The following is a 15,280-nucleotide window of genomic DNA, read 5'->3' on the forward strand; positions in this document are numbered from 1 at the left end:
GCCAATAGAATATTTTCTTCCTTATAATAAATTGGTATAAGTATTTAAAATAAAAATAAAAATGTCAAACGTAAAGACTATATTTATTTTATTTATTTATTTGTTTGTTAACGGGCTGGGCCCTATACAACAGTTTAACATAATACAATAATATATAATTTAAATAATTAACACAATGACACAATTAAATTTTTATAAGATAATAATTCAGAATAATAAGTATAATAATGATAATAAAACAATATAAAAATATATAATAATAAATGTATCAGTTTTGATGAACGGTGCTCTCATTGGCCAGCCGCATCATGCGGTCTAATGGATTATTTCTGCCATAGTTGGTAGTGTGCGCAGGAACAACGAAAGGAATATGGTATCTAGTAGTACGGGAAGGAACTTTGAAATTGACTAACGAGAGAAGTGAGGGAGCATCTATACGACCATCAACCAGTTTATTCAGAAACTCTATGTTAGCGTTAACTCGCCTGTCAGCCAGTGAAATGAGGCTGAGTTCCTGCATAACTAAGAAATAGTCGTGGGGAGGATGATTTATTTTTAAGACAAAAGCTGCGCAAGATAAGAACCGTCTCTGAACACGTTCTAGTTGACAGGAGACAGATACCGTATAAGGGTCCCATAGGACCGATGAATACTCTAATAGTGAACGCACCAATGAGCAGTATAAAGTTTTTAATGAAGAAGATAGATTGAACTCCTTTGAAATGCGCATTACAAACCCAAGCGTTTTTAAGGCTTTGCAGCATATCATTTCAGTGTGGGAGTGAAAGTTGAGATCGAAATTAAATATAATACCTAAGTCTTTCTTACTACATACCGATGTTACACTTGAGCCATTGATGGAGTAAGTATAGTTAATAGGAAAGCGGTGTCTTAAAAATGACATGGAATGACATTTATTTACATTAAACTGAAGACCAATATTATTAAACCACGAGACTAGGTTGTTGAGATCATTTTGGAGCGTAGAGCAGTCAGATAAGTTTTCAATTTTCCTAAAGAGCTTCAAGTCGTCGGCAAACATGAGTAGTTCACAGTTTTTGACCATTTCTTTGATGCCATTTACATACAAAGAAAACAATATTGGAGATAAATGTCCTCCTTGAGGAACACCAGAAGAAACCTTTGAGATGGATGATTTTCATCCGAACACTTTTACCCACTGGACTCTGTCTGACAAATAAGATTTGAACCAAGACAACAATGGTTCACCGAACCCAGTTTTGTATAGGGTCTCGATTAAGCGGCCATGGTCGACTCTATCGAAGGCTTTAGTAAAGTCTGTGTAAATAACATCAACTTGGATGTGCTTTTCGACAGCCTTCAAAACAAAATCGTTAAAAACGATTAAATTAGTAGTGGTCGAGCGACCAGGTCTAAATCCATGTTGCTCGTCGATTAGAATAGAGTTAATTGGAGATTGAATACTTCTCAATACTAGAAGTTCAAACAGTTTGGATATGTGGCTCAAAATAGAGACAGGTCTATAATTTTTGACATCAGCCTTATCACCAGATTTAAAAATAGGAGTGACAGAGCTAATCTTGAAAGAAGAGGGAAAAACTCCGCTATCGATTGAACGTTTAAAAAGTAGCCACAGTGGAAAACATAATGAAGATTTCACATTGTATAAGAATATACCTGACAAGCCGTCGGGGCCTACCGACTTAACATTTTTTAGTGCGTCTAGACCAGCGTCCACATCATCGATGTTGAATGAGCAAGTGCTAGGTAGGTCATGGAACAAAAAAGGAGACGAAAGGTCATTAGACAAAGGAGGAACATAGACTGTATTAAAGTAATGGGAAAATAAGTTAGAGACAGACTCTGAACCCGAGCTTTGTAAATTCTCATAATGTACTGAGTGGGGAATTTCGTTGCTAGATTTATTAACTCGGACAAAGTCCCAAAACGACCCGGGGTTAGATTTCAGCATAGACTCAGTGCGAGACAAGAAGACAGTATGGCATCTCTTGTATTCTGTCTTGTAAGAGGCACGAAGTGCGGAAAATTCCGCATAATCTAGGGGACAGCGAGAAGCTTTAAACTTGGCATGTGCCCTTTTCTTGCTAAAAACAATATGTTTGAGATTTTTTGAAAACCATTTCGGGAATGTCGAAGGTATATAAGACACTTTCGGAACAAAGTTTAAAATGCAAAAGTGCAAGGCGTCATAAATTGCCTTAGCAGCTTCATCAACGTCGAGGGATATTATGGTCTCCAACCAATTAAATGAATTTAGGAATTCGCATATTTTTGAATAGGGAGCACGGCGGAAGTCATAATAATTATGGGAGCGATCAAGTAAAGAGGAGGGTTTATCTAACTTTATCATAATATCAAGAGCCGGGTGGTAGGGATCACAAGGTACTGCTGAAGTTACGGCTTTAGAGATATAGATACTGTTAACATTGGAGAACACAAGGTCCAAGACAACACCAAAAGAGTTTTGAATATCATTTAGCTGGAAAAAATTAAAGAACGCGAATGCATCAGGGATATATTATACACACGAAGATGTGGATAAATAAAGTAACCCAATCACTTTGGTAATAGTCACTTTGACTCTGGTATAAGTCAGTGATTAAAACTATAGGATAGCGGTTATAAACTATGCGACGCCTTCCTTGAGAAGCGTGTGGAACAAATATCTGAGAGCACGGCAGTACGTCAAGCCAAGTTCCAGCAATGACAGTATATCTATTATCTTTATATGAACCAATTCGCCCAGTTTTTCTAACCCATATATCTCCCATATATCTCTGTTTTCTCTAAAGATAAACTTTTGAAATTTAAAACACAGATTAATCTCGAGTAGCTTAGGCTGCTGTAAGAATATGAGCCCTTAATATTGTGCAATTTCAAAATGGGAGGATGTCAACATTTTCAATATTGTTACTGACTCATTCTCTCATCATCAAAATTATAAGACATTTCCTGTATTTAGATAGAAACGCGAAATTTGACACAAAGGTAGGTTGTATGGTGTAACTAAAGGGAAAAATCTAAAAATTGAAAATTTTTCAAAATTAATGCGGCTTTAGAGAGTGTATTTTTAAACGTACTTATAAAGTGGCACGCTTGGCAAGCATAAACGTTTTCTTTCAAACAGCATTACAATATGGTAATAAGAAATTGTTGTAGTTGACTTATATATATATTTATAAAACATTATAATGTTTTCGTAAATTTATTTTATTTAAGTACAGAATATATTATAATAATTCAAATACAGAATATTTTAATAATATTATGGATGAAAATTTTACGTGATAACGTCATAAGAAAACATTGATGAAAAATTGTATACTATTATGAACTGAATGGAAATATTATCACTGCATTATCATTATTTTGTATAATACAAAGAAGGAGTTACCGAAATAGCCACGACCGTATCGTAATCGCAAAAAAACACATATTATACATCCTCCACGATGCTTAAGCCCATAAAAATAAATGATATCATTGATATCCCCAACAAAAACCAAACAGTGAGAAAAGGCAAAGTTCGAACTCCCTCCAAATAAAGTCGGCCTATCAAAGTAGTGAAATCTACATGGTGGCCAAGGTTAGGAAACTATCGTGAGTTTTAATATTTCTTCTTAGTTTTGAGAATAGTATTGCGGCTGCAGGATCCATTGAAAGCATTCGCTGGCTTAAATTGTCTTCAGCAACAGAAAATAAGCGGACAATATAGAAATTTCGTTAGAATGTCGTCTATTGATTTTGAATTTTTAATAAATTTGATTGGTCCAAAAAATTTCAAAACAAGATACGAATTTTCGAAAAGCCATTCCTGTACAAGAAAGGTTAGCTGTTACCTTATATTTTTTGGCAAAATATTGTCAGTGCCGTAATGTAAGATATTTGATACTGAGATTCATTATTACTTATTATGAAAATCCCATCATGAAATATCTCATACAACAACACTAATTTCAATGGAAAGTAAGTCTGCCGTAAAGCCGACTAATGACGAAATAAAGATAACTTACCATGGGCTGATTGACGTCGACTTCTGTGATTGTCCTCACAGTTGAAAATGGGGTTCGGTTGTTTATATATAAAACAAGGCACCTCCAGTAGTAACAAGTGAGAGCTAATTTAAACACCTAAACACCGCGCTCTAGCAGTGACACACCATCATCACCACCATTGACTGTAATAGCTAATGAAATTGCATTTTCAGCACAACATCCTTATTCTTCCTTAACTCGTCATGAAACAACAATACTACGTATAGCGGTCTTTATAGACTCTCTACGTATAGCTTTATAGTACCACGTGATACATATTGAGTTAAGTATACTCGAGTAAGATAAGAACATTATAATAATAATAGGTATACCTATTAACTATACATATTATACATATATATACATATATTAATATATTTATCTAGATTTTGCTCAATCTTTTTTTTTGTTTGGGTCGTAATTGCCAGGAAAAGGTTCTTACGGACGAAAAATTTGAGAAAGTTATCGGGTTAGAGAAATATGATGAGGTGGTGATGAAATTACAGAGGCGCCATCTGTCCAGCAAATAGTAAACTAAACTATTTTTGGTAGTCAATGGCAACCATTTAAATTAAATAAATCATTTATTTAAAATGTTATAGCAAGGTTGGTTTTAAAAATGCAAGCAAATGGACATATAAACTTAAATCGTTGTCATAGTAAAAAAAGAAATTAAAAATCTATGTATATAAAAATGGAGACAAAAATGTATAAGACAATGTATAACTGTCACTGCATTCCAGCAAGAAAATAAACTATATTAAGGTCGCTATTGATTATGATTGAATATAATAGTTATAGACCTGTTGTTATATTTTATTAAAACCATAACAACAAAAATAAGAATTAGCGAAATAAGTCAATGTCCACAGTAAATTTCAAATTCACAGCAATAGACTAACATAACAAGTTATACCAAGTTTTACTGTTTTACCAACAGGCAACAATATAAAAACCACGAGATGGCACATTGTTGTATTTTACCCACCGTAGTTAAAAAAAAAATTATATAACTTTGAAACTTAAATGTTAGAAATAATAAACTTAGGTACACATCTCACGGGGTCCGCAATCCACCACGTGCGGATTGCCTACTTGATAATATACTGCTCGCATAATCATAAGAGAGTCTGATAGATCGATGCTTACAATTTACACGAAACATTCGTAAAATCGTACCACAAATTTAGTGAGCAATAAGAAAGCATTTTACAAAATTCGCATATTAAAGTGGAGCTTTCACAAGATTTTTGAGAATCAAAACGGTCAATGAAAATGTCTAAGTTTTGAACACCGTTAAACCGAATATTAAATAACAAATTAATCAATATTCGAATAATATTACATAGAATTGGCATTTTTAACGGGCAACGAAGTGCACAGGGTCAGCTAATTATAATATTAATCTGCTTACGAGCTATTTTCATCATGATAGAAAAATACATATTATATTATTATACATTAATTACCTACACAATGTATAAGTTATTTTCGTCGTAAATTAATTTTTCCGTCAGAGTTTTTAGATTTTTTTTAAGTGTATAAATATTCAAAAATTACCTATATGAAATATATATTTAATAATAATAAAACGTATACCTATATGGCTGTATAATACTGAGTGCGCTGAGAGAGCGCAAGTCGGCGGCGACCATATTCGGTTTTACTGCGCATCCCCAAACGTCACTCTGCCATAGGGAAACCAGTTTTGATAGCAGGGAGATACAGGAGGATGCGTAGAACTTGATAGCCGACTTGCACTCTTTCGGCGCACTCAGTGGCGTAGTTATGATTTTGTTCTGGGGGGGGATATGTAATTTATTGGTTAAACATAAAGTGGGGGGCTCAATAGTCAATGATTTAAACATTAAAAAAAAAAGGCTCTGGGGGATCTATCCCCATATCCCCCCCCCCAATAACTACGCCACTGCACTCAGTTATAGCCTATAGGTACCTAACGACTAACGAGGCTCTAATTTGAATGAATACCTACATTGCAGTCGAGACTCAACTAAAACTATTATGTAACTTAGAAAATAAACAATTTAAATTTAACAATGAACAATAATATACCATTTTAAGTTTACATTAAAATGTTCAGTTTTATATTTTAAGCTAAGTATTAAGCAAAATTGATATTATAGTTTTACACTAATGTATTGATGTATTTTTTGTGTACATAGTAACTTAATTTTCATACTATCTACTTTAATGATTAAATATTTAACCAAATATTAATTATATTAGATATGATAAATGATAATTGATTTATTCATCAATCATCAATTAAATTGTATGCAGTGGCGTACCTATTTACAGTTTCTTTCTGAGCGGTGATGGTTAGTAATCTACTAAAAAAATCAGTGTCAGGCTGTCTGGAGAATTTAATCAACTGTATTTTATTTATAGCAATGACCGGTATTGTGAGGGGAAGGGGTTAGGTTAGGTTTGAGCACAGACATATAAATATATATGTCTGTGGGTTTGAGTCGACACTGGGTATATTAATACTATACTATATTACCTATTACTAATGATTATAAATACTAGTATTTACCCTATAGTCTATGATGTTGTGCCCTGCATTCGATTTAAAACAGTCTATCCTAATTCGTGTTTAAAACTTACAGACTATAATACTTCTATTATACTGTGTAGTTAAATCTGTGTTAAAACACTTAAAACATCTAAAACCGTTGTGGTTATCGGTTACTTATTACTATCAGGTTTAATGATATAATAACAAAATGGAAACAGCTGCTGCTCAGCCTGCTGATGGCCATGTAATATTCTCCGGTCTTGTAGTTTTTTTTTATTGATAAGTGATAACATCACTAATCACTGATTAACTTATTTTACTCCAATAAAGTGTAAACTGAAAAATAAACTTACAGAAAAGTTTTTGGTTGTCCTTCAAAATGTCTTATAAATACTTAAAAAAGGTAAGCGTATCGATTGTTTTTTGAAACGATTGTTTTATAATAATTGTTAGCATTCAAATCTGTTTCACGCGATTCATAAAAATATGCAATATTAAAATTATTAATAACGCTATAATAACCTTATCAACAATGTACCCATGTACCTACATTTGTCGTATTTCATGTTAATGATGAATGTCAATACTTTTTTTAGACAACTGGTCTCACAAAGCTTAATGTAGCAAAAAGTCCACACTATACTTTAGGAGTGTTGTACGGAAAGATTCTTCGAACTTTACGTAAAATGCCTGAGGATGCGGCATATCGAAAATACACTGAGCAAATAATAAGCAATAGAGCCAAAATCGTTCAAGAAGTATTGCTTTTAATGCATGATTGTAAATAAGGTTTATAACTAACCCATTTTTTATTTAGACTGTAGCAGTAGAAGATTTTGAAAAGAAAATTGACTGTGGACAAGCTGAAGAGCTTATTGTACAAGCTGAAAATGAATTGGTTTTGTCTAGACAGATGTTGGCCTATAAACCATGGGAATCATTAATTGTTAAACCAAGTGCTGACCAATGGACTTGGCCTCCAACAAAGTGATTTGTTTAAATATTGTGAAATAGTTAGGTTTCAATTTGTTAGATACGTAAATATGTATTCTACAAAATTTTGAATTTTTATTAATAAAGTGAAGTATAAAGTAATGCTTTTTATTTAAATAATTAGTAAACCTATGTGTAAAGCGTACTTAAATATATTTAATATAATGTGAAATAAAAAACATAAATTATTTAAAAAATGAAAACAAAAATATAATTATTGCATAGAATAAAACAATGCGTGTTAAAAAATATGTTAGAAAATATTTTATATATAAAATACAATTAACGGTAAATAATTACATGCTAAATTATCTTAATTCAATTCATATGAATATGAATTTATTTAACAATAACAATAATCAAAATATTAATCTACAAATATAATTATAAAAATTAATAACACTTTAATAAAGCTGAGCATTCTTTTTACAATAATTTGCAAAAGTAATTATACAAGAAATCAAAATTATGCTAAAGTAACTTATGTTGATTCTGGTTGTGTGGGTGGAACATAGCTTACAACTTCTTCCCAAACAAGTTCTATAACATAAATGTTAAATATGCAATTAAAATACATTTATTTATTTTAATAATCTGAAATATATATTTTGTGAAGATCTTTTAAAAGGAAAATTTAGATGAGTGTGCACGCTCAGGAACACATTAACATTGAATAATTTAAGTCAAAATAAAAAAAGTTAAAAGATGTAAGTATAAGGTATGTAATAATTTTTTATGACCATTAAATAATCTAATTATCTAATTCATAGTTTATTTTTAGAATATAGGTTTATACAGGTACTAATATGTACAGCAGAAACTCAATTAACCATGAACCTTCTTCCAAAAATGTATTAAGAAATAGATGTGGAAGTAGTATATAGGATGAAAACGATAAAAATAATAACGATTAATTATTAAAACTGTAGACAGTATTATAAATAGGGTTAAAAAATATTAATTACTTCATATTTTAAGTCTTGGGACCTGATATAACATAATAACAAGACAATGTACACACATATGTACATAACATTGTTAAATAAATAAAAAATCTTAATTAACCCTGGTTTTTATTCACCATTAATCTAGATAATCGAAGTTATACTGTAAATACATTTAAAATACAATTGATAAATCATTTTTGTTGAAAAACTGTATTTTTTTTACAAATGACAATGAAAAAATTAAATTAATAATTTTGTATTTAATAAACTCAAATATTTAGAATTAATACTTTACCTTTCCATTTTTCTACATTTAATTCCATATCTTCAAAGCTTTGATCATATGGAGGTGAATTTGGTTCATCGGTTGGATCAGCATATTGAGCCAGGTATGAATGTGCAAGTGCTTTTTCAGCAGTCATTCTTTTATCAGCGTCCAATTCCAACATTTCTTCTAACAATTTAATAGCTATCCGCAAAGTAATTCATTAAGATTTTGTACAATAATTTTTAATAATTTTTAAATAAAAAATTTACCTAGTGGATTAGCTCCTTTGAATACTTCAGCAAAATCTTTTTTCGGCATTACTGGTAATGACTGTATATATTTTTTTGCCTAAAATACCAAATAAAAATTTACAACACAAGATACTGATTTAAGCAAATATTACCACAACCAAATAAATGAAAAATATAAGACACACAAACCTCCGAGCTTTTAATTTTATTTAAATATTCATCGGACGGTGTTCCACACAAAACTAATACACGTGTTAAATGATCCACATCTAATTTAAGACGCTGTTAAGGATTATAAGCTTATTATATGATATAATAAGGCACTTACCGATTCACTGGATATCTTTTGCATCAGTTCATTCGATGGGGTGCCTAATATTTCCAAAATCAAATTTAATTGTTGTATGTCTTTAGTATCTTATAAGAAAAATATATGCTATGTTAGATTTTCGTTAATAGTAAATTAGTATAGAAGACTTAAACTTATTTAAAAAGGATACGATCTGTACCAGGAAATAATGTCCTTCCTGTTAAAAGTTCAGCCATAATACAGCCTACTGACCAAATATCAACTAGAATTTAAAATAAATGATAATTGTTTTAATTATTATGTATTAGTATTTTTCAAAAATATAATATTTAAAAACAAAGTAATAATAAGTTAAAGCTAATGTCTAACATAGGATATTTTCAGCTCTTTTTATGATATTTTGGCTAATTATTTTCAATACTTAATTGATAATTGCTTGTTGGTAATGCTTACTATAATACTAACAAGATAACACTTTTTGTAGGTATCACAATAATAACTTTAATAAAAAAACAATTATAAAAACCAAACTATGTTCTTAATAATGTCTTAGTAAATTTTAAGTATGTATTAATGTTTTGGAAAGATATTGAATATTTTTTCGCAATTCAGAATAACATTTTTGAAAACTGGAATGTTCTGATTTGAATATTAGATTTATGAGTCTTTAGTAATCAACAGCAATTTTCCATAAAATACATAAAAAAAATTATAAAAATGTACTTTCTTTCATTAATATTTGTTCATGACCAATGGTGCCAAATACTTCAGGTGGTGCAAATGCACCACCTAAAATTAAGGATGGGTAGATACTGCGTTTATATAATTTTGAAAAACTTACACTTAGAACTAGGTACCTATTTAATATGAACATAATAATACATTAATAATTTGATCATAGATGGCCAAATGAAAATAATATTTTTAAAGGTATCTAGGTAGGGATGAGAGGTTAAAATGTGTATATGCACCACCTACTAAAAAGTAGTTTGACGCTACTGTTCATGACCTTTTTAGAAGAGTGAATACTCAAAATACTATCTGCAATCCAATGAGACAATAAGTTATACAAGGTTTAATTATTTAAATTATTTATTAGATTTTTATTTAAAATTAATTATAATAATAGTTAAGTTAATACATATTAACACTTTTAATAATTTTATAAATATGAGCAGAATATTTTTTGCACCTACGTATATTTTGTGTATTTTAACGATAATAAGTATATAAATGCATAAATATTTTATATGTTGATAGAACATATTATAATTCTTTGCCCTAATAAATATTTTATATATATTATATAGTAAATAAGTATGCAAACTAAACCTGTCTGATTGTAATGCATCCAGTTTAACATTATCTCAGGTGCTCTGTACCATCTGGTAGCCACATATCCAGTCATTTCACTTTCAGTTGGTCGTGCTAATCCAAAATCTAATATTTTTAGCTCGCAATCCTCATTCACGCCAATATTTGATGGTTTTAAATCCTAAATAAATTGCATATTATTAGTAATGAAATAACCAATAATACATAATACATTAATAAATTTTACATACTCTATGAATTATTCCAGCAGAATGAATGTACTTCAAACCTCGTAAAATTTGGTAAACAAGAAATTGGACATGATCGTCAGACAATTTTTGAGTACGTATAATATTGTTTAAGTCAGCTCCCATTAAATGAGTGACCATATACCTATAACAAAATAAAAGTATTAAGAATACATAAGTTTTAAATTATACAAAAACTTACAATTGATTAAAATTATTTATACTATTTGCAGGTGTGAAAACGTCTAATAATCCAATTACCTAAACATAAGAATATACAATTAATTTTAATAATTTGGTTAAATATATTTTTTAATGACATGTAATATTCCCTTACTAATACACAGAGTTCAGGACTTAAAGCACCTAAAAGAATCAAAATAAGTGTTTAAAAAGCATATAAAAACTTTATTATAACCATTAAGCACTCAAAAATGAATTTTTAAATATAAAACAAGCAAACTCAAAATCTTTCTTTTTTCCTTACAAATTACTCCAGATTTGTAACTTTTATGAACTGCACTTTTAAATACCTCAACTTTTCCCATTATAAATTTATAAGTCAAATGAATACGAGAACACAAATAATGCAACAAACATGCAACATAAATTGACCAATCTAATATAATTGTATTCATCACATTGACAGTACAGCTTAAAATCATTAATGTACTTAAATCCTTTATAGTTTTTGTTTCTTGCAGCATTATTATCAGAAAATTAGAAATTTTGAATACTTTTATTGTTCCATAGGTAGTTAAAGCAGACAAAACATAAAACAAAAGTAAATAAAAACAACTAAAGTAGTTAGATCCAATTTATTACCAGAAACCACCGATAAAGTTGAGTTTTTACCATAAGTATTAACAAACATGAAAAAAAAACACACATCATTGTAAAATCAATTCATTCCTTGTTTAGCCCAGAAACTAAAACTAGAAAAAATACCAAAATAAGCATATTGTAGAAAGATATAATTTTTATGCATTCTATTAAAAGAAAAAAAGCAAATGCTTTAAATCCCAAATCCTGCTGGAAAAGAATAAAACAACTTGTTTTTATAATTATTGTTATAAGTAATGGGTGTTCAAATTAAATATTGGGTGTCTTAGAATAATAGTGACTAAAGAAAGCATGAATAATTTAATTTGTGCAATAAACTTATTCAATTTTTAATAGTATTTTAAAAGTATTAATTATTAATACTTAATCAATATTATAATTGCATAATATATTTTACAACAAACGCCTAAAGTGTATAAAATAATAATAATGAAATCATAAGCAGATATCAGGGTAAATTAGTGAGCAAAATAATCAAAGCATGATCCTTATAATAATAATAAATTTCAAGTCACATGCCCTGAAATTAAAATTGCCTATGATGTAAGTATATTAACGTAAAGTTAAGTGTTATCTAAGCAGTTTAATAATTAATATTTAAAAAGGACATACATTTTCATGGTTCATGTGTTTTAACATGCGAAGTTCTCGGTAAGTACGTTTAGCATGAACTGCTGACTGAAATGGTCTGGCGAGTTTTTTGATGGCAACTTTCAGCCCAGTCTGATTGTCTACAGCTGAGCTAAAAAATACAAGTAAAAAAAAAAAAAAATCATGTGGTTTGTTGAAAATTATAGTAAAAATTGGTAAAATTTAATACCAAACTTGTCCGTAGGCACCAAGACCAACGGGAGTGAGCATTTGGTATCTATCGGGTACTTCCCATTCGGTCTTGTTAATTTCGATTTTGTAATATTTCATCGTGAAACGCTGGTTTGCTGAGATGGATCTATGACTATAAATTGTAATATTATAACATAATATAAAAACAGTAACGAAATAATATTTGTGTGTACTATTGAAATTCGAAGCTTATCAAATAAATGTGTCTCTCAAGATACGAATGAATTTTATCGAATTATCTTTGTTTATTTTAAGTTATAAAATGAAGAGCTTCGGGAGTGCGGGGTGCTTCTACAATTCTGCGCCGCCTAAACACCTACCTATTTGGTTAATAGCTAGTGGGTCTAATAATTTTTTATTCGAAAAAAAGAAAAGTTCAAGATTATGTTTCTGAATCATCGACTGTGATTGGTGGACAACGCAGTTTGAATGTGGGCTTTCGCTTCGCCACTGAACTAAGATATTACAGTAATATAATATAATGATAAATTGATAACCTGCAGCTGATAACGCGTGTTACGTCCACAAAACAACAGAAAACGATAATAATATTAATTATTAATTAATAATAACTATACCTACAATAATAATACATATTATACAGTAATAAACCTACATATTAATTGCTTTTACCATAACACTCAAGAGTTGATTTCTTCAGGCTTCGGTTTGTCTTGACGAAATGACGTGGGACCCGTGAACGTCATGAACTGTGAAGTGAGTTGTAGTCTATCTGGCATCTACAACAAATCAAAAATGTCTAAAACGCTGTTTATTATTTATTTCGTAAAACAGAATCATTAAGACAATTGTACATCATAAACATGCGTGATTAGATAGGTATTAACCAATTTGTAATTACCAACAATCGTAATCAATAATATGGAGTAGGTGGGTATCGTACAACAGCTCGTGGCTACTATAGGTTAATGCGGAAATCTAGAACTATTTAGTATCTTCGTTGAATACCAGTTATACGGTGCTCACTGTTATTTTAATATTTGTCCTTACTAATTGTAGGTTACGACAGTTTTAACGAATGTCGAAATACACACTATAGCATTAGACGAGTACATAACAGCGATTGAAGATATATTATATTTATTCTTTCTATAATCGTGTACACAAACAACATTATCAGTTATCACCGATTTCGAAGGTCAAATATCATTATTATTACTTATAGACTTCTATACAACCACGATTAAACCACGATACCTTTAATATATCATTAATCGTGTATACAACTGTGGAAGTCTGGGCTATTATTCGAAAACCGTCAACCAAGACATCGTTTTCGTCCAAAATATCTTTAATAAACTATCTATTATGTAGGTATAATATACTGTATATTATAATAATAACGTGTCGTTCAGTCGTTGTTACACATTGACGCGCTAAATTCCCTATGTAATACGCATAAGCTGATATCCTTTAAAAATGTTGGGGTAGCTACAATTATTTATACATAATTTACAAAATTATTCAGTGCATACCAGTCAATTAACATATCAATAATTAGATAATAACAGTAATGAATATTTTATTTTAAAACCAGCATTCTGGAGGAATTACATCATCAATGACCAGTGCGAATCGCTATGTGTAAAAATATGTATGTGTTCTGTATTATTTATATATGGAGTAATTTAACGGGTGTCTTACATTAGGGCTCAAAAATAAAATAACTAATTATTCCCACTATCGCAATTGCCGAAAATGGTAAATACAAAATACCTACAATAGAATATAGCAATTCGCATTATCCAATAACTATTATACGATCGACCGATTATAATGGTTAAATCAATTTGTATTCGCGATCGATCTATATTTCTAGAAAGATCGACCACTGCCGTACAGAAGTATATTTTAATATATTATACAATCATGTAAGTAAAATGTTCTCAACATAAAATGTACGATATATTATATTTGAAAAAAAAATGTTTCTTAAAATTTTTTTACTGAACTGTACCGTATTTTTATAATTTTGCAAACATTTTTGAGGGTGCTTAGAGGCTATCAGGGGGGGGGGGTTAAGCCCCCCCAATATCTGGCAATGGTAATAAGTACAACATTAAGCGTACACGCTTTGTCGAAGCACAATCACTTTCCAAAAATTTTTCACTTGTACTATAATATAATATAAATATTAAGTTGTTTATATTTATTTATGTTTGGTATGGAAATTTATTTTAAAATAATCTTATTTATAGTATAAATTGGATTTTTTATTTAATTTGTAAATTACATTTCAACTAATGTATTAACTGTGTACATTTTATGTATTTGTTACATTGGAGAGGTTCAAAGGTAGGACGAAGTCTGTATACCAATGCACCTTTAAAGTTACAAAAAAAACATATCAGGAATTTAGGAATATAATATTTCAAACTATTAATCGATATTATTTGTGACAAATATCCTGGGAATAGTTTTTAGAAAAATATTACAATACTGTTTCAAAAATGTAGTTTCAGGTAACATAAACTTGAATACAGTTACACGTTTTATACAATGTTACACACACTATGGACAAATGACATAAGGCGTTTCTGGGATGTAAATATTTGGAATTTATATGGAAGTTCATGTATTGAAGTTATATGGAACAATTTAGTACAATCACACGATCAATATGATGTAGATATGAGAGATGTGAACAATTGAGTTGCGTAATTATA

At 29.8% G+C, this 15,280-nt stretch overlaps 3 protein-coding genes across 7 annotated transcripts; 1 reads left to right on the forward strand and 2 right to left on the reverse strand.

The window, feature by feature from the left end:
- Positions 1-268: 268 nt before the first annotated feature.
- LOC126549832 (uncharacterized) lies at positions 269-1,066 on the reverse strand. The gene has a single exon (XM_050200219.1). It carries the CDS (start codon positions 1,064-1,066, stop codon positions 269-271), a length of 798 nt encoding a protein of 265 aa, XP_050056176.1.
- A 5,756-nt stretch (positions 1,067-6,822) lies between these two features.
- On the forward strand, positions 6,823-7,671 carry LOC114125079 (NADH dehydrogenase [ubiquinone] 1 alpha subcomplex subunit 5). The gene is made up of 3 exons (XM_027988572.2): positions 6,823-6,979; positions 7,173-7,334; positions 7,394-7,671. The coding sequence occupies exons 1-3, from the start codon at positions 6,956-6,958 to the stop codon at positions 7,565-7,567; spliced, it is 360 nt and encodes a 119-aa protein (XP_027844373.1). The 5' UTR covers positions 6,823-6,955; the 3' UTR covers positions 7,568-7,671.
- A 34-nt stretch (positions 7,672-7,705) lies between these two features.
- Positions 7,706-13,685, reverse strand: LOC114125078 (mitogen-activated protein kinase p38b-like). Of its 5 annotated transcripts, none has more exons than XM_027988568.2 (12): positions 13,456-13,685; positions 13,210-13,333; positions 12,571-12,705; positions 12,363-12,492; positions 11,110-11,168; positions 10,911-11,052; positions 10,678-10,840; positions 9,536-9,607; positions 9,225-9,304; positions 9,054-9,132; positions 8,812-8,985; positions 7,706-8,109 (listed from the first exon to the last, which is right to left on the reverse strand). In XM_027988568.2, exons 2-12 carry the CDS (start codon positions 13,227-13,229, stop codon positions 8,051-8,053), a joined length of 1,113 nt encoding a protein of 370 aa, XP_027844369.1. In that variant the 5' UTR covers positions 13,230-13,333; positions 13,456-13,685; the 3' UTR covers positions 7,706-8,050. The 5 variants fall into 5 exon arrangements, with proteins under 5 accessions (XP_027844369.1, XP_027844370.1, XP_027844367.1 ...); XM_027988569.2 differs by lacking the exon at positions 9,225-9,304 and adding an exon at positions 9,364-9,443 and having other exon boundaries at positions 13,227-13,333; positions 13,456-13,684; XM_027988566.2 differs by lacking the exon at positions 9,225-9,304 and adding an exon at positions 9,364-9,443 and having other exon boundaries at positions 13,456-13,684.
- Between the last annotated feature and the right edge of the window lie 1,595 nt (positions 13,686-15,280).

Source organism: Aphis gossypii, chromosome 2 (assembly GCF_020184175.1).
Source record: "Aphis gossypii isolate Hap1 chromosome 2, ASM2018417v2, whole genome shotgun sequence".
In the NCBI taxonomy this organism is placed as follows: Eukaryota; Metazoa; Arthropoda; class Insecta; order Hemiptera; family Aphididae; genus Aphis; species Aphis gossypii.